The 23,520-nt window shown below is 43.6% G+C and overlaps 1 protein-coding gene across 1 annotated transcript; it reads left to right on the plus strand.

Moving 5' to 3' along the window:
- The first annotated feature begins 852 nt into the window (after nucleotides 1-852).
- On the plus strand, nucleotides 853-22,613 carry LOC126259777 (uncharacterized). Its single transcript, XM_049956785.1, has 3 exons — nucleotides 853-877; nucleotides 11,780-11,844; nucleotides 22,125-22,613. The coding sequence occupies exons 1-3, from the start codon at nucleotides 857-859 to the stop codon at nucleotides 22,474-22,476; spliced, it is 438 nt and encodes a 145-aa protein (XP_049812742.1). The 5' UTR covers nucleotides 853-856; the 3' UTR covers nucleotides 22,477-22,613.
- The last annotated feature ends 907 nt before the right edge of the window (nucleotides 22,614-23,520 follow it).

A 23,520-nucleotide genomic window follows, 5' to 3' on the forward strand; every position in this document is an offset into this window, starting at 1 on the left:
TTACACGTCTCGGTCACCTCTTGTTCGCACTGACGTCACTTTGAACAGTGGACGTTACATTTCAGATGTGTTACGACCCGTGGCTCTACCCTTCATTCGATCCCTGCGAAACCCTACATTTCAACTGGATAATGCACGACCACATGTTGCAGGTCCTGTACGGTCCTTTCTGGATACAGAAACTGTTCGGCTGCTGCCCTGGCCAGCACATTCTCCTCCAGATCTCTCACCAATTGAAAACGTCTGGTCAACGGTGGCCGAGCAACTGGCTCGTCACAATACACCAGTCACTACTCTTGATGAACAGTGGTATCGTGTTGAAGCTGCATGGGCGGCTGTACCTGTACACGCCATCCAAGCTCTGTTTGACTCAATGCCGAGGCGTATCAAGGCCGTTATTACGGCCAGAGGTGGTTGTTGTGGGTACTGATTTCTCAGGATCTATGCACCCAAATTGCGTGAAAATGTAATCACATGTCAGTTCTAGTATAATATATTTGTCCAATGAATACCCGTTTATCATCTGCATTTCTTCTTGGTGTAGCAATTTTAATGGCCAGTAGTGTAGTTACCAGCTGATTGAGCGCTAGGATGCTTTTCTTTCCCATGACGCTCAGAACGTTAGTTGTTTGACTCGTTCCGGCGTCCCTGAGGAGTTGTGGAGGTCGTGGTCGTGGTGTGCAGGCAGAGGCGCGGCTGCCCCAGTGACAGTGGCGGAGACAGTGACCGCTCGCGGCACCGCCTCTGGGTACCGATGAGGCGCTCGCCGCCACCTGCGCCAGCGCCGGTAAAAGTCGCGCCGACGGCATAAATACGACGCCCCGGGGGCGGCCGCCACACTCCGTCCCGGGCCGCCATGAAGCCGCTGCCGCTCACGGTGAGTGCCTCCCACCCTGAGATCATCAGTGGAATATCGTCTTTATGATGTTAGTTTCTACCTCATCTGAAGGACTAGACGTGATTTTATGGGTAGAACGGTAAAATGCTTCACACTTTGGTCTCAATGCTCCTCCTAAAATTTTTGCTTTACGATGCGGGTACCCAAAAAAACGAATTATTTTTTAAAAGCTATATGTTTTCTAATTTTTTAGAAAACAACCTAATCCCCTTCTACATACTCTCTGTTGCAACTAATACATTTGTCCCACTGCTGCTTCCACTGTCCAAAACATTTGTAATGATCTTTAGAAGAGCCAGACAGCTCCTCCTTCGTTATTTTCTTGACTTATTCAAAGTTGTCAAACCGGTGTCCATTCATACCCCTTTTGATGCGTGGAAATAAGAAAAAGCTGCACGGAGCCACGTCAGGCGAGTAAGGTGCTTGGGGCAGCGGAACCGTACCATTTTTAGCCAAAAACTGTCTACCAGCGATGGCTGTGTGTGCAGGTGCGTTGTCGTGTCTGCCACAAGTCGGGTCTTTTTTGACGAATACTGTTGCGCAATCATCTTAAAACTTCAAAATAAAAGGTTTGATTCACGGTCTGGCCTGGGCGAACGAATTCTGTATGAGCTACGCCCCTGGCAACCAAAAAGCAATTCAGCATTGTTTTGATGTTTGATTTGACTTGACGACATTTTTTGGACGGGGTGGCGATGTCTTCTTCCACAGGCTTGAGTGTAGCTTTTCTCTGGGTCGGAACCATAACACCATGGCTCGTCACCAGTAATGACCTGTGACAGAAAATCTGGATCAGTTTCAAGCTGTTGTTTCAAAGCACGATATGTTTCACCTCGACGTTGCTTTTATTGTCAGTCAGAATCCGAGGAACAAACTTGGCGGCAACCATTTTCACTCCCAAACCTTCCGTTAAAATTCACTAAACCGAGCTCCAAGATAAACCACTAATCACTGACAGATGATCAATTGTCTGTCGACGGCCTGTGAGCTCGATCTCTCGAATTTCTTCAATATTTTCGTCGATTCGGGCAGTTGATGAACCTCCAGAACGAGGTTTATCATCAATAGACATTTCGTCATTTTTAAATCGAGCAAAGCAATCGTATACTTAAGTTTCTCCCATATCCTCATCTTGGTATGAAGTTTTCAACATTAAAACGGTTTCAGCAGCGTTTTAACTGGTAGAAAACAAAATTTCACAGCTGAACGTTGGCCGCTTAAACTTGCCATCATAAAAAGCGGAACAAGAACAAAAGAGCGCTACCAAAAACAATACGACAGAAATAGGTACTAAACAACTACACAATCTCTCTCCACCGCAACGTTATCCTTTTTTTTTTTTTTTTTGCCTCCTCGTATAGTTTAGGACATCTAGCATTTCATATACAGTGTTAATGCTAAAAAAGTGGTTATTTTGTAGGTGTAGAAAGTCGTAAACTGCTATCCTTCGCTATTTTCGCGTTAAGAAAATCTCACGTAATACTTGGATTTCACGATGTCAGAATTACGAAACGTACACAAATTATAGAATGTAAAGCAGTTACTTAGTTTGCAACACGCATCCACGTACATGGAAAATTAGGATACTCCCATTAGAACGGACAACGTGATTTACGTAACATCAAAAGCTTTACATACATGAAAGTGTCTCTGCAACTGTGTTTAAGTGAAAGATGTGAACTGAATTTGCCTTGTACAAGTGGATGAGCGGGTGACATTCCCAGCTTATCGGATGTATACAGTCTGCTATAGAACATAGTGTTTTTCTTCTAAATTTGAGAACTCGCATGAGGTTATATTTTGAACTTTTCTCAGAAAGTGTTTTGATCCAAAATAAGCTATGGCTTATTTGGTTTCCTGTAGCTCTGATAGTTCACCTTCCATCCCTGATGCTGTGTCATGGGTATAGACGAAGGAACTGAATACAACGATGGATGTCAGCACACAGTCTACTAGAGTTAGTGTACGGGTGTCATCTTATCGTGCTAGATGTAGTTACTTGTAGGTCGTCTTCAGCTGATTTGAAAACATTTAAGATAAATCCGTCCGGGTTGCACATTTTCGATTAGATTACATGTTTGAGTCACTGTGGATCATCTTTAGATCTAAGTAGTTGCTTCAACAGCCCGTCTTAACCACTCAGAACCCCACAACAGTCTGCTCTGATGTTTGATTCCAACAAGACGGGTTGCTGACGCAATTACTTAGATCTGAAGATGATACAGAATGATAGAAACGTGTAATGTAATTGAAACAGTCCATCTGAGACGAAACAATGGGTGAGAATTATCTTAAATATGTATACAATTGATGAATCTCTCAAAAGTATTATGTCGACTACAGTGATTGAAAACCAGTCTAGAGATGACGTTACTGCTAGTCATTTGCATGTGTGAAAAAACTCACACAGGCGACTTCCTAGCAAAATAGAATTCAATAATATTCATCGTAAACTGAACGAAATAGAAACCGTGACAGTCGACATCTGAGACGGGTACCAGGAGAACTACACGGATCGCCGAATATGAAGAAGACATTTCGGAACATGGAGGTGCAATCAAATTACAAGTTAACGCCGGTTATCCACGCAAGGCATTTCGATTGCATGAGTGTTTGATGCCTCCTGCACGGTGATGGCATACATCCTTCCGGACAACCTGACTTCAACCAAGTCAACAAATGTCGCAGTTCATTGGCTAGTGGTTCATTCGTCAGTCTGCTGGTGTCTCAACATTTCAGAACACGTGATTTCTATTGCTTAGCCCCGTGTTGATACGGAGGGTATTTTCAAGTCTCGCAACTTCACGCCTAAGCTGCAGGAAGTCCGTGATCTACTCGTAAGAGATTTGCCACCTGGAATTTTCGTTAAACAATTGGGGCACACAAATTGTTGGAAGAATTCACGGCCGGCCACCGTGGCCGAGCTGTTCTAGGCGCTTCAGTCCGGAACCGCGCTGCTGCTACGGTCGCAGGTTCGAATCCTGCCTCGGGCATGGATGTGTGTGATGTCCTTAGGTTAGTTAGGTTTCAGTAGTTCTAAGTTCTAGGGGACTTATGACCTCAGATGTTCAGTCCCATAGTGCTTAGAGCTATTTGAACTATTTGAAGAGTTGACGGTATTGAAACATTCTCGATAACGTCTTGCCCGAACAACAGGATGACATTCGCTTGAGGCTGCGTGATAGTTTATGGTACGAGCATAACAGAAATTGTCACATTTGGATCGTCTGGCCAGAGTATATCTCATATCTTCAGGCAGAGAGTAGTTGGAAGGCGATACACAGTCATTGCGCCTACGCTTTCTCCTGAGCTCTCCTCTACCGACTTTTTCTTAAGGAAATTACTAAAGACCATTTTCTACTCATAAATGGTAGGAACAACAGATGAGATTATGTGGCCTATGCAGCATTCAACATTATAAGATGGAAATTAGAATCAGAGAGAGATTGAATTCAGTGTTACACCATCGTCGTCATTTTAAACAGTTACTATAGAGTTGTGAAGACATAGATCCGAAATTTTGCTCGTTGAAGTTCTCTAGACTATTCAGATGTTTTGTTCAGCTTACGGAATGCTTAGGAAGTTTAGTACAACAACAGGAAAAGAAACATCATTCTAACGGTTCTACAGAAACTCTACGACAACTTTCACTATTATATTCCTTGAAGAAATGTGTTCAAACTGTAACACTGTGCATCTTCGCAAATTTTGAAAATCTTATTTAGTATAACCTTCCATTTGGAAGGCTATTATTACAGACAGGGCTAATCTAGTCATATATCATAACTAACCAATACTATATTTGTTTGAGGTCGGGCATGCTAGTTTTCATGACTTTTTATTGAAGTACAGGCGCAGCATTACAAGAGCTAACAATTACAGGTAGTTAAACGTAGACACACACCTAAGCAGCAGCGGCTTCTGACAAGTGCCGAATATGTGGATTAAGAGTGGAGTTGTCATGACGAGGAAGGACACTTGATGACTGTTACCCTAACATAGCGAAGATATACAAAGTGTTAACGGTAATATGCCTTACATAGAGTCCATACATGTTGCAATTGGTATTTATGGAATTAGAACGTGATAGCTTAAATAATTGGTAACCTAACGTCGTGACGTTGCAGTGAGACTATGTTAATTGATGATCTTACTAGCTTAAATTATAGAAACGACAACCAATCAGAATATGTATGTCAATCACATGACACACTTGAAAACAGAGGACTGCGGTGCATTTTTATTTTCCAATATGTCTTTCGTGTTGAAATCACTAGCGGCAGAGAACTAAGGTTTTTAAAATCTGCTTATGTCGCTGCCTGTCACTTTTCCGACTGTTTCTCCCATACTACATAACACTTTTTTTTCGTTTTCCAAGGACAGCTGTTTGTGGGACGAGTTAACGTCAGTTTAATTTTTGACACTAGACGAGACAGTTTACTGGTAAGAGACTTCTTGGTATTTACGTTCTTTCTATGGTTGACGCTGAAAGTATAAAACCATCACAGTTCATTTCGAAACGCACACTTCCACAGAACTGTACCCAAAGTACTTTTAGCATTTCAAATCTCAGTAATTTCTTAAACGATGTTCGGATTAGCGCTACAGATATCAGACTATAGTAAATTATTTTGGAATGTTGTCGTAATCGGCAGGTCCACTTTGTAATCTCGTCATGTGTGACAGAAAGAAACGAATGGAAGAACCAAGAGGCGGGACTTGAGAAGAAGAAATACAGGAAGAAAAATGCGACAGAACTGCAGTAATAACCAACAGCGACATGTTGCATCTCAACTACGTCGTCTGCACTGCCTCCATTTGTGCATCATAAATCGTTACGAAGTTGCATTCTTCCTGAAAATCTCAGTTGTGGGTTCAAAATAATGGGGAGACTACTACCATATACGAGAACCGTTTGTTTTATAATGAGCGACATGTTTGAGAGATTTCTCACGTCGGCTGCGAGGAAAGTGGCACGTGCCAAGAGAAACCTCTTGAGTGCACGGATTCTTTGGTTCTCTGCCAGAGAATGCCATGCAAGTGTCCTTGAACTTCCCAGGTAGCAACGAATTTCAAGTACAGATTCACGTAAAAAGGGTATTCAGATGTCTAAGCAGTGACAGCTGAATCAGAGGCACAATTACAATATATGAGGGAGACGATTAGAAAAATGGGAAAATAGTACGAAGTGAGGATAAATATAAGTGTGGTGTCACCGCTAGACACCACACTTGTTAGGTGGTAACTTAAATCGGCCGCGGTCCTGTAGTACATGTCGGACCCGCGTGTCGCCACTGTGTAATCGCAAACCTAGCGCCACCACATGGCAGGTCACAAGACACGGACTAGACCTCGCCCAGTTGTACGGACGACATAGCTTGCAACCAGACGTACGAAGTCTTCCTCTCATTTGCCGAGAGACAGATAGAATAGCCTTCAGCTTAGTCCATAGCTACTACCTCGCAAGGCGCCAATTGTATCAGTGCCAATAGCGTACTAATATTCAAGAGAGATGTATTCCAACAAGAGAATAAAAGTTAAGTAACATCTACGTACTTTTCTTCTTATTCATTGATAAGTCTCATGTTCCAGAACTTCAAGCCCGTCTGCGTTAGTTTAGCGTGCACCTAGCTACCTCATTGTGTCTATGCTGTAGGAACTAGACACAACAATAAGAATGACCTAAGAGATAAGAATCAGCAGATACGGAAGTTCCTTGGAACAAGTGAAATCTTTTAGGTACTTATGACGATTGATTACGGAAAATGGAACCTACGTGCTTTTGAAAAGATTTGTTTACACAAGAAGAATTCCAAAAATTGTGATAGAGACTCTCAAAGTGTTCTGCCTGGGGTTTACTAATATATGGTAGTGAATCAAGGGCAGTGAAAAAGAAAGAGGAAAATATCTGGATATCTTTGAAATTTGGCTGTAGAAAAAAAAAATGCTAGAAGTAAAAGGGACCGACTGAATGACGAGTGAAGTACTCCCAACAACGGTAGTGGTAGTAAGACTAGACTAAGTGATCAAATGTATACGGACACTTATGAGGGGACATTAATGGCGGGTGTGTTCACCCTTTGCCTGTAGGGCGGCTTCATCTCTGCTGACGACACTTTCAAGGAGTTGTCTGAATGCCTTTAGAGCCATGGCACCCCATTCTTCCTTAATAGTCGAAACCAGAGAAGGTAGTGGTGTCGGATTCTGGGTCTGGATCGAAGTCGACGGTCCAGCACATCTCAAAGGTGTTCCATTGGGTTCGGGTCGGGGCTCTGCACACTAGTCCATTTCAGTAATGCTGTTGTCCACTAACCATCACCATACAGATGCTGCTTTACGATACAGTGCATTGTCATGGTGATGCAAACAACCATCGTGTCCGAGCTGTTCCTCTAGCGTAAGCAGTAAACATTGTTGGAAAACATGTTCACATCGTTCCGCATTTAGCGTTTTCCTTAGCTCGGTAACAATGACTACGTAGCAAACAATGTTCCTCGGAACAGGGCACACATAGAAAGGAAATATCAATGACTGCCAAAATAATGAAGGGAGTCAGTGAATGTTGCAGGAGTATACCAAAGTTGACGGAAAAATATCATTATAATGTATTTTGATATACTCGTTCAAAGCAGAATACTCTTTCAGACCTAGCCTGATATACTGCAGAATACCTACATTAATACACAGTAAATCTTATATGTTTGGATAAAAATGTATTTCCGGGAAGTGAAACCGCTCGCAAGAAAATGAACACACCATAATTCCCTTTTTCTAATTGTTTGAGCGTTCATTACTACCAGCTCGCACTACTTCGCACCTGCAAGGCACAGATTCAGTAGAATTACCACTGAATTGCTGAAGAATCAGCTGTCGTTCATCATGAAGAACATGTCCAGGCCTGTTTCACTCGTGTGAGGAGCTACTACAAATGGTTCAAATGGCTCTGAGCACTATGGGACTCAACAGCTGTGGTTATAAGTCCCCTAGAACTTAGAACTACTTAAACCTAACTAACCTAAGGACATCACACACATCCATGCCCGAGGCAGGATTCGAACCTGCGACTGTAGCAGTCGCGCGGTTCCTGACTGAGCGCCTAGAACCGCTAGACCAACGCGGCCGGCGAGCTACTACACTATGTGATCAAAAGTATCCGTACACTTGGCTGAAAATGACTTACAAGTTCGTGGTGCCCTCCATCGGTAATGCTGAAATTCAATATGGTGTTGGCCCACCCTTAGCCTTGATGACAGCTTCCATTCCCGCAGGAATACGTTCAATCAGGTGCTTGGAAGTTTTCTTGGGCAATGGCAACCCATTCTTCACGGAGCGCTGCACTGAGAAGAGGTATCGATGTTAGTTGATGAAGCCTGGCACGAAGTCGGCGTTCCAAAACATCCAAAAGGTGATCTATAGGATTCAGGTCAGGACTCTGTGCAGGCCAGTCCATTACAGAGATGTTATTGTCGTATTACCACTCCACCACAGGCCGTGCATCATGAACAGGTGCCCGATCGTGTTGAAAGATGCAATCGCCATCTTCGAATAACTCTTCAAGAGTGGGAAGCAAGAAGGTGCTTAAAACATCAATGTAGGCCTGTGCTGCGATAGTGCCACGCAAAACAACTAGGGGTGCAAGCCCCCTCCATGAAAAACACCACCACACCATAACACTACCGCCTCCGAATTTTACTGTTGGCACTACACACGCTGGCAGATGACGTTCAACGGGCTTTCGCAATACCCACACCCTGACATCGGATCGCCACACTGTGTACCGTGAGTCGTCACTCCACACAACGGTTTTCCACTGTTCAATCGTCCAATGTTTACGCTCCTTACACCAAGCAAGGCGTCGTTTGGCATTTACCGGGTGATGTGTGGCTTATGAGCAGCCGCTCGACCGTGTAATCAAAGTTTTCTCACGTGCCGCCTAACTGTTACAGTACTTACAGTGGATCATGATGTAGTTCGGAATCCCTGTATGATGGTCTGGATAGATGTCTGCCTATTACACGTTACGACCCTCTTCAATGTCTGCGGTCTCTGTCAGTCAGCAGACGAGGTCGGCCTGTACGCTCTTGTGTTCTACGTGTCTCTTCACGTTTACACGTTACTATCACGTCGGAAACAGTGGGATGTTTAGGAGTGCGGAAATTTCACGTACAGGTGTATGACACAAGGAACACCCTATCACCTGACCACGTTCGAAGTCCGTGAGTTCCGCCGAGCGCCCATCCTGCTCTCTCACGAGGTCTAATGACTTCTGAAGTCGCAGCTGAAGTGGTAGCACAATGCACCTATCAAGAAAAACGAGTGTTTTTTTTTTGGGGGGGGGGGGGGGTCCGGATACTTTTAATCACACTATGTATGAATAAAATGTTCAGTAGGTATTAGAATGATAAATGCAGAAGATTTACCCACGTGCGTTTCATTTCACTCTGATAAGTGTTATTACAAGGGGTTCTTTTGAGCTATTCATTTACAGTGGTTTCCCTACCTACCAACAGATTATTACCCAACCCTATAGCTCAGTTTGATAGCGCGCTACATATAACTAACAGGTAGCAAGTTCGGACCCAGTTAGTGAAAAAAGATCAACATTAATAGGCCAGTAATGGAAGGTAATGGAGTGGCATATAATTCCTGATCAACGGACTACTCGCCAATAGCCTGGGTAAAATTCCAAACCTCCCCGTAGTACTTCCTCTGTCGTAAGAAACTAATATCTGACCTGAAACGGCTGAAGATTTCAGATTCCTTCACAGCTTCCTCTACAAAGCTTATAGAACCGACTACGGATTGGGCTGCCATTGAACAGACTGTCTGATGCTAAACAGATCTACATCTTCGTCTATATTATGCACACGACTACTCTGCAATTCACACTTGAGTACACTTCTTCGAGCTGCCTTTAGACTATTTCTCTACCAACCCATTGTCTTACAGCGCGTGGGATGAAAGAAGACTTGAATCTCTCTGTACGAGCTCCGATTTCTCTTTTTTTGTGATTATGATCATTTCTCCCTGTATAGGCTGGCAACAGTAAAATATTTCCACATTCATAGGAGAAAGTTGGTGACGGAAATTTCAGGAAAATATCTCGCCGCACCGAAAAATACCTTCGTTTTAGTGATTGCCAAACCAACTCGCTTATCAGATCCGCGACACTCTCTTCCCTGTTTTGCAATGGTGCAAAATTAGCTGCCTTCTTTGCACTTTTTAGGTGTCTTTCATCAATCCAATCTGATAAGGATCCCACACAGCAAAAAACATTCTAGCAGAGGACGGACAAGCGTAGTGTAAGCAGTCTCTTCCGTAGACCTGTTGCATTTTCAAAGAGTTCTAGCAATAAAACGTAGTCTCTGCTTTACCTTCCTCACATTATCTATGTGATCGTCCCAATTCAAGTTGTTCGTAACTGTAATTCCGAGGTAATTAAAAATCAACAGCAGTAGAAATAATAGTTGCTGTGGCAGGCGTACGTGCTAGTAGTTGAATTAGTAGTAGTAATAGCAAAGATGGGGACGGTGGTAGCATTAGCAATATTAATAGTGATGGTATTAATAATACTTGCTGTATGGTTACCTATATATATTTAAAACGTAAATGAAGACGTGTAACTGTAGACAGAAAAATAAACTTTCGCATAGAGAGACAGGATGCGACATTATTCACGGTGAACTGTTTTTTTTTTTTTTTTTTTTTTTTTTTTTTTTTTTTTTAATGGGCTCTGTTGCATTCTGCGACCCAGCAGGTGATCTTCTAGAGAAATAAACGGCGAAAAAGATGGTGGGGACTGTGACTCGTTTTCGGGCGCGGAGTGGCAAGCTTATTAGTGTTGAATTTCAGTTTTCCTTCTTTCTCACAACTTTCGTTATTATTATCATCAACAACACGAACACGGCACTACACTATACATGCGCTTTTTTACAGTCAACTCCACGAGACAGTTACAGTTACGACGCCGAACACGCAAAGCATGGAAATGAAGTCCCGTAATGTATGACAGAGCGTAGGGGAATGATGCGACATACCCGCACCGTCGTACTAGGCGAGGTCCTCCGACCTTAATGGAGATGAATAACGATGATGATGAAGACGACACAGCAACACCCTGTCATCTCGGGACAGGTGAAAATCCCTGACCCCGCCGGGAATCGAACGCGGGACACCGTGCTTGGGAAGGGAGAACGCTACCGCGAGACCACGAGCGGCGGACACGCAAGGCATATAACTTGGCAATACAATCGAGTAACTGACCCTCATTCATCCTTTTTCCTTTCTTCGTAACCCCTGCAGTGACGATTATACGATTTTCTTTTTAACGGAGTTCGCCAAGCACCACTGCTCTAGTTTCGCTGTTTCTGCATCCTCTCACGTGATGCCAACGATTGTCCTCAATACCTCATTGAGATGCACCTCACCATGTGGAACTCCTCGGGGCATTGCATCTACAAGTGAATGGAGTCCGGCTTGTTTTGACGCACTGTTACTACAAGCAAACAGAGCATTCCAAACACTGTACCTCAGACACCAGCGTATTTTTTCCTTCAGCCACAAATCTGTATCCTAACTGGCTGCTCTTTCTCGACAACCGAGAAAGTGACACTCGCTCAAAGTCATTCTACAGCTGTTCTACAGTGATGCTGTGCTCCACACAGACACAGACACAGACACACACACACACACACACACACACACACACACACACGCACACACACAGATTAACGAAAATATCGGTTTCCTGTATTGTCAAATATTCTTTCTATATAGCACATGTTCATTTTCTACAACGTGTCACATCTTTATACGCAAAGATATATCTATTTATGTAGCAACAAAGTCAGTTTAAATCAAACACGTTATATTTTGTTACAGGCTTTGGTCGTCACTTTACTGGCGGCGGTGAGTGTAGCGGAAGATGTGTCTTCAATTGATGTCAGGTAAGGTTCCGCACATCCCACGAAAAGTTTCAGAAAATATTGTGATTGAAGTTTTCTGCTACCTTTTCACAGAGACACTGGTTTATCACAAATGAAGAAAATATCACACACAGAACGATAACAGCAGAGGTTATGCGTTGAATGTTTTCAGCGTCGTCACATTACTACTTAAATAAAACGTAACAAAAAAAAAACAGCCACATATATCATCGTTTGCTGTGAAAATTCTCTTAGCACGTTATTATTCACCGTGATCCCTTGGAGGAATTCTTGAGACGTTTGTACCTGAAAGTGTCTCATAATTCTACGAGGGCTATGCGGAAAGTAAGGTCCAGTCGTGCGCGAAATGGGAAACAGTGAAAAACCGTTGGAGTTTTGCAGTGATGTGTTGGGCAGTGTCTCTAGTACGACTGTCGATCGCGTCACGTCACGTCCTAGAAAATAGTGTCTCCCGCCAAGTACTTACAGGGTGTTTCAAAAATGACCGGTATATTTGAAACGGCAATAAAAACTAAACGAGCAGCGATAGAAACACACCGTTTGTTGCAATATGCTTGGGACAACAGTACATTTTCAGGCGGACAAACTTTCGAAATTACAGTAGTTACAATTTTCAACAACAGATGGCGCTGCAAGTGATGTGAAAGATATAGAAGACAACGCAGTCTGTGGGTGCGCCATTCTGTACGTCGTCTTTCTGCTGTAAGCGTGTGCTGTTCACAACGTGCAAGTGTGCTGTAGACAACATGGTTTATTCCTTAGAACAGAGGATTTTTCTGGTGTTGGAATTCCACCGCCTAGAACACAGTGTTGTTGCAACAAGACGAAGTTTTCAACGGAGGTTTAATGTAACCAATGGACCGAAAGACGATACAATAAAGGATCTGCTTCAAAAATTTCAACGGACTGAGAACGTGACGGATGAACGTGCTGGAAAGGTAGGGCGACCGCGTACGGCAACCACATAGGGCAACGCGCAGCTAGTGCAGCAGGTGATCCAACAGCGGCCTCGGGTTTCCGTTCGCCGTGTTGCAGCTGCGGTCCAAATGACGCCAACGTCCACGTATCGTCTCATGCGCCAGAGTTTACACCTCTATCCATACAAAATTCAAACGCGGCAACCCCTCAGCGCCGCTACCATTGCTGCACGAGAGACATTCGCTAACGATATAGTGCACAGGATTGATGACGGCGATATGCATGTGGGCAGCATTTGGTTTACTGACGAAGCTTATTTTTACCTGGACGGCTTCGTCAATAAACAGAACTGGCGCATATGGGGAACCGAAAAGCCCCATGTTGCAGTCCCATCGTCCCTGCATCCTCAAAAAGGAATCATTGGCCCATTTTTCAGATCCGAAACGATTACTGCATCACGCTATCTGGACATTCTTCGTGAATTTGTGGCGGTACAAACTGCCTTAGACGACACTGCGAACACCTCGTGGTTTATGCAAGATGGTGCCCGGCCACATCGCACGGCCGACGTCTTTAATTTCCTGAATGAATATTTCGATGATCGTGTGATTGCTTTGGGCTATCCGAAACATACAGGAGGCGGCGTGGATTGGCCTCCCTATTCGCCAGACATGAACCCCTGTGACTTCTTTCTGTGGGGACACTTGAAAGACCAGGTGTACCGCCAGAATCCAGAAACAATTGAACAGCTGAAGCAGTACATCTCATCTGCATGTGAAGCCATTCCGCCAGACACGTTGTCAAAGGTTTCGGGTAATTTTATTCAGAGACTACGCCATATTATTGCTACGCATGGTGGATATGTGGAAAATATCGTACTATAGTGTTTCCCAGACCGCAGCGCCATCTGTTGTTGAAAATTGTAACTACTGTAATTTCGAAAGTTTGTCTACCTGAAAATGTACTGTTGTCCCAAGCATATTGCAACAAACGGTGTATTTCTATCGCTGCTCGTTTAGTTTTTATTGCCGTTTCAAATATACCGGTGATTTTTGAAACACCCTGTATATAAAGGCGTGGTGAGAGATTTCGCCTAATTTCGTGCAGCCCCTATAATATATAACTTCCATGCGTTTCCTTCTCCATGAAAATTCTCGGCCGCACTCTACAGCGGCAATTAAGATGTTCCTACTGCGTTTTCGATGGGGAGTGGCTGATCACCCACAATTCAACCCGTAACTAGTTCCTTCTGAGTTTCATCTCTGCTCACATAAACTTCTGGCAATGAACACAACAATTTGGCAGAGGCAGAGGCATAGAGAATTGTCGGAAAGCACAGGCGGCTGCCAACTATACCGAGGGTGTTGGAAAGCTGGTGCAACACTAACTGTTGCAAATAAAAATTGTTTGATTTTCACTGTGGTCTCCATTTCGCGACGCATGGGACCTAACTCCCCCTCGTAATTAGCGACTTTCTTGATTTTTTCTCGTGACAGTGGTGATGTCGAGCGTTTCCACTGCTTGCTCTGCTCCTTCATCTCGGTGTCATAACGACGTACTCGACATTTACCTGTCTGCGATAACACAACAGTAACTTTTGGCGTAACACTGCATCATTTCCCTGTTTTTGTTTAGGCGTTCACTTGTTCGGAATCCCAGTTCGGGCGTCTTGATAAGCTTGTCATGTCTACCGAACTGTGACTGCTAATCCACGTTTCTCGCTAAGTGATATTCGGCCTTATTTCGGCTAATCTTCCAGACTAGTTTACCCGCAGTAAAAACGTCTATTCTGCTCTATGAGTGCCATGGTGTGGACCTGGATATCACATTTGGCACCTAGCTAATAAATAATTTCGTTGGCTTTTTTAAATTTCCAAAAAAGAGATATGATTAATCCCTCAGGATTTCATCTTCTCAACGCGGTTTCCATCTAGCTTTTTTGGTACTTTAGCTGCAATCTGTGAAAAAGTAACAGAATAAAATTTAAGTGGTGAATAATACTAGGAAACGCAATTGCTCTACAATACAAGGAGGGTGCTTATTCTTCATTATTGATACCGACAAGAGGACCGTCGTAAAAATGAACGCTATTGTTCTGGCAAAGTTACTTGCAAACTGTAAAGGATTCGGGCAACACTGTGCAGCGGCAGGAAGTCTTTCCAGAACGTCCAACAAGCTGTGTAGAGAAACTATCCCTGACTGGCCGAAGGTGGTTGTCTTGCACAGTGAAATTATTCCCTGCTGCGTCGGTATGAGGAGGATAATGTCTGAAGGATGCCATCTTTTTTACACCTACGTGGAACAACATATAAATTCACTCGTCCACCTTAACATATACCACGACAATATTTTTGTCTATTGTGTTTTAACACATTTCTGTAAAGACGCACGAGTGTGGTCATTCTCTCCCGGTTAAAGGTTTTTAAGCATCCCTGCTAAATGCGACGCATATGTGTACACAGACACACACACGCACACACACACACACACACACACACACACATACAAAGGCTTTCCAGACCAACGCGTTCTGATGTTCTGCTGTGTGACATAGTCTTATGGGGCAATCATCTTGGGGTTGAAGTTCTTTCTTTCCGTGTTTGCTTTAACAATACGTATGTTTTTGGATAGGATCTGCCTTTAGTAAAACATAATTTTGTTTTTTAACCTAAACATGTTTCACTGCAGTTGCAGCGTCTTCAGTGGGCTTTTATTTTTCATCTGTTAAAGATAAAGAATGTTCTTTGCTATTTGTATACATGTAACTCTTAGTTTTTAAATCGTAATTACAGATATTTAAAAAAACAGATATAAATTATGAATTCATACCTTTTTACCACATGGTGTGGTGTTTCTGATGTTTTGTGTTTCTACAGTGACTGTTTGTTCCACAGTTTTTGTCATCTGCAACCACTTACACCTTAAAGTAGATAAATTGTTATTTTTATGCCTGAAATTGCCGGCCGCGGTGGTCTAGCGGTTCTGGCGCTGCAGTCCGGAACCGCGGGACTGCTACGGTCGCAGGTTCGAATCCTGCCTCGGGCATGGGTGTGTGTGATGTCCTTAGGTTAGTTAGGTTTAAGTAGTTCTAAGTTCTAGGGGACTTATGACCTAAGATGTTGAGTCCCATAGTGCTCAGAGCCATGCCTGAAATTAATTAATTCTATATGTATATATATGTCTGTGTATGTGTGTGTGTGTCTATTTACATAATGTTCCACTTACATTCTCTTTTTCCTCATCTTCATCACTGTTAAACACTATATATTGAGTTGCCACTGTCACTATTACTGTCACTGTTTACCATCTGAAAAAACAAACATGGCGGGCAGTGGAACAGTTCAATGTGTAAAAAGAAGATGGCTGACAGTGGAATAGTTGAAGGTTTTCCTTTCAGAGGTGTCTGTGAATTTTTTTTTTTTTGTATGTATTGTATGTGTGTGTGAAAAGGGAGAGAGAGACAGTAGGTTTTAGGATTTTGTGTGTGTGTGGGGGGGGGGGGGGTGGAGGCTGGGGGTGTGTGAGAGGGGGGGGGGTGAGAGCTCTATAGATTGGTCTTGTTATGCTTATGGGGCATGTTGTGAAATTTTGTTACCAGCAGAAGTTTAAACTTTAATAGTTGACAATATGTGAGACTCGTTGTCTGAACAAAAGTATCCAGATAATCTATGTAATGCAGAATTGACCACTAGATGTCATGAGATATGCACCCGATAGTTTAAAGGTGGCGGGGAGTGTAGTCTTGTCAGCAGCGAAGCAGCAACGGTCGGGTCGGGTAGGATCGGTCAGGAGGGCTGTGACTCCAAACGTGGACCAGTCACTGGATGTCACCTGAGAAACAAATCCATCAGGGACATTTCAGCCGTCCTAAGGCTGCACAAACCGAGTGTTAAATCGAGTGTTACCGATGTGATAGCCAGGTGGAAATGTGAAGGAATAACGACTTTAGGTCTAGACAGACCTAATGTACTGAATGTACTGACACACAATAACCTTATAACCTTCCAGCATAGAAATGGATGGTTGCAAAAAAAAAAAAAAAAAGCGGAAGGAATCACTCGTGAGTTTCCAAATGTTACCAACAGTCAAGAATGGAGTGTAATGGCCGAGCCGCTCCCTATAAGCCACACTTAACCGCAGTTAATGCTAGGCGAAGCTTGAGGTGGTGGGTGGTGTAAGAGGGCAACGGCTAAACAGTGAATGATGCGAAACGAGTGATTTGGTGTGAGGATATAGCCTTTGGTAATCCAATGGAAGGACTTGGGTTTGCCGAATGTCTGGAGAACGTTGCCTGCCACAATGCCTGGTGTCAGCAGTGAAGTATGGGCGATATGGTATTGCGTTATAGGGACGCTTTTCGTGGCTGGAGTGTGAGCCCCTTACTACGCTTAGGAAAACCCTAAATGAGGAAGGATAGAAACATATTTTAACCTTTGGGTCAATAGAGAAACAATCCGGAGTAGATGACTGTTAGTATGAATATAACAATATACGAGAATGAGATTTTCACTCTGCAGTGGAGTGTGCGCTGATATGAAACTTCCTGGCAGATTAAAACTGTGTGCCCGACCGAGACTCGAACTCGGGACTTTTGCCTTTCGCGGGCAAGTGCTCTACCAACTGAGTTACCCAAGCACGACTCACGACCATTCCTCAGAGTTTCCATTCTGCCAGTACCTCGTCTCCTACCTTCCAAATTTCACAGGAGAGCTTCTGCGAACCTTGCAGAGCTAGCACTCTTGGAAGAAAGGATATTGCGGAGACATGGCTTAGCCACAGCCTGGGGGATGTTTCCAGACTGAGAGTACTTGCCCGCGAAAGGCAAAGGTCCCGAGTTCGAGTCTCGGTCTGACACACAGTTTTAATCTGCCAGGAAATTTCATAACAATGCACGATCTCGTAAAACAACATCTGTGAGGTAATGGTTTGTAGACAGTGACATTCCTGAAATGGCTTAGCCTGCTGCGAGTCCCAACCTGAACGCAGTTTTATACCTTTGGGACGAGTTAGAAAGTCGACTTCGATCCAGACCCTGGCGTGGAACATCTCTACCATCTTTCATTTTCGGCTGTTGAGGAAGAATTGGCCGCCATTCTTCCACAGACATTCAGGTACCTCGTTGAAAATGTCTCCACCAAAGCCTCCAAAAAGACGGACACCTTTCATCAGATAGTAACTTTAGTAATGTTTATTTGGTTTTTGAAAATTATGACTGAAAAATTAAAGCGTATTACATATTTTAGTGCTTAAATTAGTGAAATAAAATTCTACTATACGCTACATTCACAGGTTAGAAGTAAGTAAAATAATACATTTAAAAAAAGAGTAACTCTACCGAATGTGGCCACAGTAGTTCGCCATTGCTAAGGAACCCGTGCGACCTTAAACTGACCCTGCCCTCCCTATGGATTTAGTGTCATATTCGCTTTTCAATGAAATATAGAATATAGACTGAATTTACCGTCAAGCTTGGCAGAACATGATAACAATATGAAATAGGAAACATTTGCTAATGCTCTGCCCTGATTAATAATATTCTACGAAAAATGAAGATCTCCGAAGTTACACCTCGTGTCTAAGTCAGCCAACAGAAAACAGTCAGTAAAAACACCTGTGCATAGTCCCATGCGTTGACTAAATTTCAGATTCTCTCGCAATTGCAGACCTGCAATGTACAATCCCAATAGCATGTTAAAAATTTTATTCAGTGGAAAAGACAAACTGGCACAGAGCAGTGACTATAAAATGATATGGAAGCATGGAAAAATATACATATATTGGTCAGTCAGGCAGACGTATGGCAATTTGGTTATCTGAACATGAGAGGAGCTGAAGATTAAGAAAGAAAAATTTAATTGTTGGCAATCATAGTTTAATAGAGAACCACACATATGATGCGAAGTTTTGCATTGTGTTACCAAAAGCAGGATGATTGCGCTACTTGAAACACTGGAAATCAGCAAACATTTGACACAGAATGCTGGTTTGATATTAAGTGACCAAAGTCAGTTTCCTTTTTGTCCTGTATTAATTAAGTTTTAGTTTAATGAGGAGGTATTGAATAGAATTGGGGAGGAGTTTGTGGCACAACTTAACAAGAAGAAGGGATCGGTTGGTAGGACATGTTCTGAGGCATCAAGGGATCACAAAGTTAGCATTGGAGGGCAGCGTGGAGGGTAAAAATCGTAGAGGGAGAACAAGAGATGAATACCCTAAGCAGATTCAGAAGGATGTAGGTTGCAGTAAGTACTGGGAGATGAAGAAGCTTGCACAGGGTAGAGTAGCATGGAGAGCTGCATCAAACCAGTCTCAGGACTGAAGACAACAACAACAGCAACTAGACTGGAATTATAAGTTCAACTTTGTTTTTATCAGTTATTAATTGTCTCTCCAGGTAATAATTTTTTCCCCTTTTTGGGTCACGTTAATATTTGTACATGGCAAAAAATTGAAAAAATACAGTACTCTCTTATATAAACATTCTAAGTGTCATTATATTTGTTCCTTTTTTATCTTCCATGGAGGTATAGTGAAGTGAACTGACCTATAGACTTAACACTGTACTCGCCTAGAAATTGGAGGCGCCATGTTTGATGCCACACTGTTTGCGATTGCTTCATGTTCTTAAATGAATACATCACTTGTTTTAAAGAAAAAATGTTGCAGTATTTTCGTGAATAACACAGTGTCGGGAACGTATTTTCAGGTGTATTTCAGGTCTCAAGTGCATATCTGATCCACTAATACGAGGCATTTCGCCTCGTTAATGTAACTTTCTTTTTATTACGAGTGTCGAATAACCAAGAAGTGAAGTATATTATGTGTAAAGGATACTTTTGTAATCCAGAATCTTCGTTAGTACGGACCGATGAAACTGATATTCAGTCTAAGTTCTCTTCCCGAAAATGCGGAGAACATAATTTGTCATGAGTGGTCGCTTTCCGATCTCTCCGTCTCGCAGTGCTCACACTGAGAACTTTTAGAGCTGCATTGACGGAGAAATTCAAAGTAAAATGACAGAAATAAAAGTAAACAAAAATGGTTCAAATGGCTCTGCGCACTATGGGACTCAACTGCTGTGGTCATCAGTCCCCTAGAACTTAGAACTAGTGAAACCTAAGGACATCACACACACCCATGCCCGAGGCAGGATTCGAACATGCGACCGTAGCAGTCGCATGGTTCCGGACTGCGCGCCTAGAACCGCGAAACCACCGCGGCCGGCGAAAAGTAAACAGCATATCCAAAATTCATGTGTATGAAAGACCATTTCGCTTGAATGAGACCACACGTCATTACGTGCGATTCCTTTACGCTTAAGACTAAAATCGAAATAATTAGTAGAGCAGTGAACGAGACAAGTTTGGGGCAATTAACATGTAAGGCGACGACTTCATGTTCGTGACGTCATGACAGCTCCTCTTATTATACCTCCATGGTAACTTCCGTATAAACAATATCTGAGCAGGTCTTATTTCCTTTTATCTATTAAGACACAAAGGAATTACAGACATTGATTGCAAGTGGGCATTGATTCAAATCAATGGGGAAAGTGCCGGACTGGGATCGAAACCTGGTCTTCTGCTTAGTAGACAGATGGCCACTAAGACATCCGGACACAGTGATCATCGCAACCGTACGGAGTACCCTAGCACATCCCGGTCAGACCCAAATTATCCACTTATCGACACATTACTATTGTAGTGCCCCTTCCCGTTATACTAGTTACTCGCTACATTTCGCCGTTTTCCTTAAGAGTTCGAACCTGGTGTGCATCTGGAATGAAGAGATCATTGGAAATCTTAACCTTATTTATACACTACTGACCAGTAAAATTGCTACACCACGTGCTACAGACGCGAAATTTAACCGACAGGAAGAAGATGCTGTGATATGCAAATGATTAGCTTTTCAGAGCATTCACACAAGGTTGGCGCCGGTGGCGACACCTACAACGTGCTGACATGAGAAAAGTTTCCAACCGATTTCTCATACACAAACAGCAGTTGACCGGCGTTGCCTGGAGAAACGTTGTTGTGATGCCTCGTGTAGGGAGGAGAAATGCGTACCATCACGTTTCCAACTTTGGTAAAGATCGGATTGTAGCCTATCGCGATTGCGGTTTATCGTATCGCGTTGGTCGAGATCCAATGACTGTTAGCAGAAAATGGAATCGGTGGGTTCAGGAGGGTAATACGGAACGCCGTGGCGGATCCCAACGGCCTCGTATCACTAGCAGTCGAGATGACAGGCATCTTATGCTCATGGCTGTAACGGATCGTGCAGCCACGTCTCGATCCCTGAGTCAACAGATGGGGACGTTTGCAAGACAACAACAATCTGCACGAATAGTTCGACGACGTTTGCAGCACCATGGACTGTCAGCTAGCAGCACGGCTGCGGTTACCCTTGACGCTGCATCACAGACAGGAGAGCATGCGATGGTGTACTCAACGACGAACCTGGGTGCACGAATGGCGAAACGTCATTTTTTCGGATGAATCCAGGTTCTGTTTACCGCATCATGATGGTCGCATCCGTGTTTGGTGACATCGCGGTGAACGCACATTGGAAGCGTGTATTCGTCATCGCCATACTGGCGTATCACCCGGCGTGATGGTATGTGGTGCCATTGGTTACACGTCTCGGTCACCTCTTGTTCGCACTGACGGCACTTTGAACAGTGGACGTTACATTTCAGATGTGTTACGACCCGTGGCTGTATCCTTCATTCGATCCCTGCGAAACCCTACATTTCAGCTGTATAATGCACGACGGCATGTTGCAGGTCCTGTACGGGCCTTTCTGGATACAGAAACTGTTCGACTTCTGCCCTGGCCAGCACATTCTCCAGATCTCTCACCAATCGAAAACGTCTGTGGTATCATGCTGAAACTGCATGGGCAGCTGTACCTGTACACGCCATCCAAGCTCTGTTTTACTCAATGCCCAGGTGTATCAAGGCCGTTATTACGACGAGAGATGGTTGGTATGGGTAGTGGTTGTTCTGGGTACTAATTTCTCAGGATCTATGCTCCCAAATTGCATGAGAATGTAATCACATGTCAGTTTTAGTATAATATATTTGTCCAATGAATACCCGTTTATCATCTGTATTTCTTCTTAGTGTAGCAGTTTCAATGGCCAGTAGTGTACATGTGTGGTGTCTGTTCTTTCGGACATTTGGGAACGAAAGAACAGACACCATATGTATATATTTTATCTACGTTTGCGATATTGGGTTGTTACCTGGCTGCGGCCTAAGAAGCCGCAAGAGGGTTCGTGACCAAAGAGATATAATGTAGCAGAACATGAGGAAGTATTTCGTAGACTAATTGACGTTTGTACAAATATTTTTACAGCAATATGGTGAGCCTAACAACGGAGAAGCCCACCGGCCCGGAGAAAATGCCTGGCGAGTGGGTGGAGCGCACCATGTGGAAGATGCGCTGGGTGCGCGAGTGGCGCCAGAAGATGATCTGGGTGCCGGTCTGGAAGAAGGTGTGGGGCCCGATGCACATCCGCGAGTGGGTGCCCATGCCGCGCGCGCCGCCCCAGATGGCCGTCTCCTGGAAGCAGCTGCACAACGTCAACGCCGAAGACGCGGAGGTCGGCGACAACGCCGTCTACGACCAGCAGCCGCAGCAGCAGCAGCAGGTGCCGACCAAGAGGTCTCTACCCAGGCCCGTACTCGTCGCCAGGACCGGCAAGTGAGGGCCGCCTGTCTTTCCCCCACCTGCTGTCTCCTCGCCAGCAATCTCTCGTATCCTGCACTGGTGAACTGTTCGTGCTGCAGGATTAGTTCCTCGAGGAAAGAATTTATCGGTAGCATCGTGCACTATCGGACTACTGTGTTGGTGTTCAGCTAATTTGCAATGGACCTCGCATTTACTGGTATGCTACACGAAACTGAGAAAAGAAGTTTTATTATCGACTACGAATCACCGTTTCCTTCCGTGGGGTGCCACAAGTTTAAGGTTACAGCTCGTTGAAAAGTAAAATGTGTTTAGAAACAGCATGTAGTTTATCACTTAATTGCTGTCACACTGTCCTATGAGCAAGACATTGACCTGGCATTTACTTGTGGAAACAGTAGTTTCAATAATGATCATAATGACTCTGAAAGACTTGTTACTCAGGTGTCATGATTATAGTACGTCCTTTGGCTCAAAGCACGCATTGCCACTGTAAATTTGAAGTGTATTTTCTGAATGAAATAAATTTGTATGAATTAATATCTGATGTATTAGTCGAGATATAATTGCTACAGTTCGATAATGAGGGTCATCTGAGGTTTAAAGAAGAAGATAATTTGCAAAGTTATAGCTCAGGGTGAGAACAATAGGTGTCAAAACAACAATGGCCCAACTCACTATGCAGCAGTGTTGAAATTCATGAAGCATTGTAACACCTCTGTTAAAATTTTTAGTCCTTACAGAACAAGATAATTCCTAGACTTTTTCGCTTATAGTATATTATTAGACGAATCACATTGTTTCAGTGTTGAATGTGACACTTTCAGAATGTGGGTTTCGACACTAAAGCTATGTACTGTTAGCAGCCGGCCCTGTGGGATCGACCGCTTCCCCGTTAACAGTACACTCATTGCTGGGATATAAACGGTGATTCAGCTGCCCCTATCGCTGGGTTTTATGCAACCCACAGCACCTTCAAGTACCATTTTCATATTCTCTCGCTCGCTACACCAAAATATTACTCCTACAGAAAAAAAATGAACAGTACTTTTTTGTAGGAAAT

This window comes from Schistocerca nitens, chromosome 5 (genome assembly GCF_023898315.1).
Source record: "Schistocerca nitens isolate TAMUIC-IGC-003100 chromosome 5, iqSchNite1.1, whole genome shotgun sequence".
Classification (NCBI taxonomy): domain Eukaryota; kingdom Metazoa; phylum Arthropoda; class Insecta; order Orthoptera; family Acrididae; genus Schistocerca; species Schistocerca nitens.

Excerpts from the sequence above, each read along its gene's own strand:
- LOC126259777 (XM_049956785.1), top strand. The coding sequence starts at position 857 with ATGAAGCCGCTGCCGCTCACG. Across the intron at positions 878-11,779 it reads TGAAGCCGCTGCCGCTCACG|GCTTTGGTCGTCACTTTACT; the intron begins GTGAGTGCCTCC and ends ATTTTGTTACAG. Across the intron at positions 11,845-22,124 it reads GTGTCTTCAATTGATGTCAG|CAATATGGTGAGCCTAACAA; the intron begins GTAAGGTTCCGC and ends ATATTTTTACAG.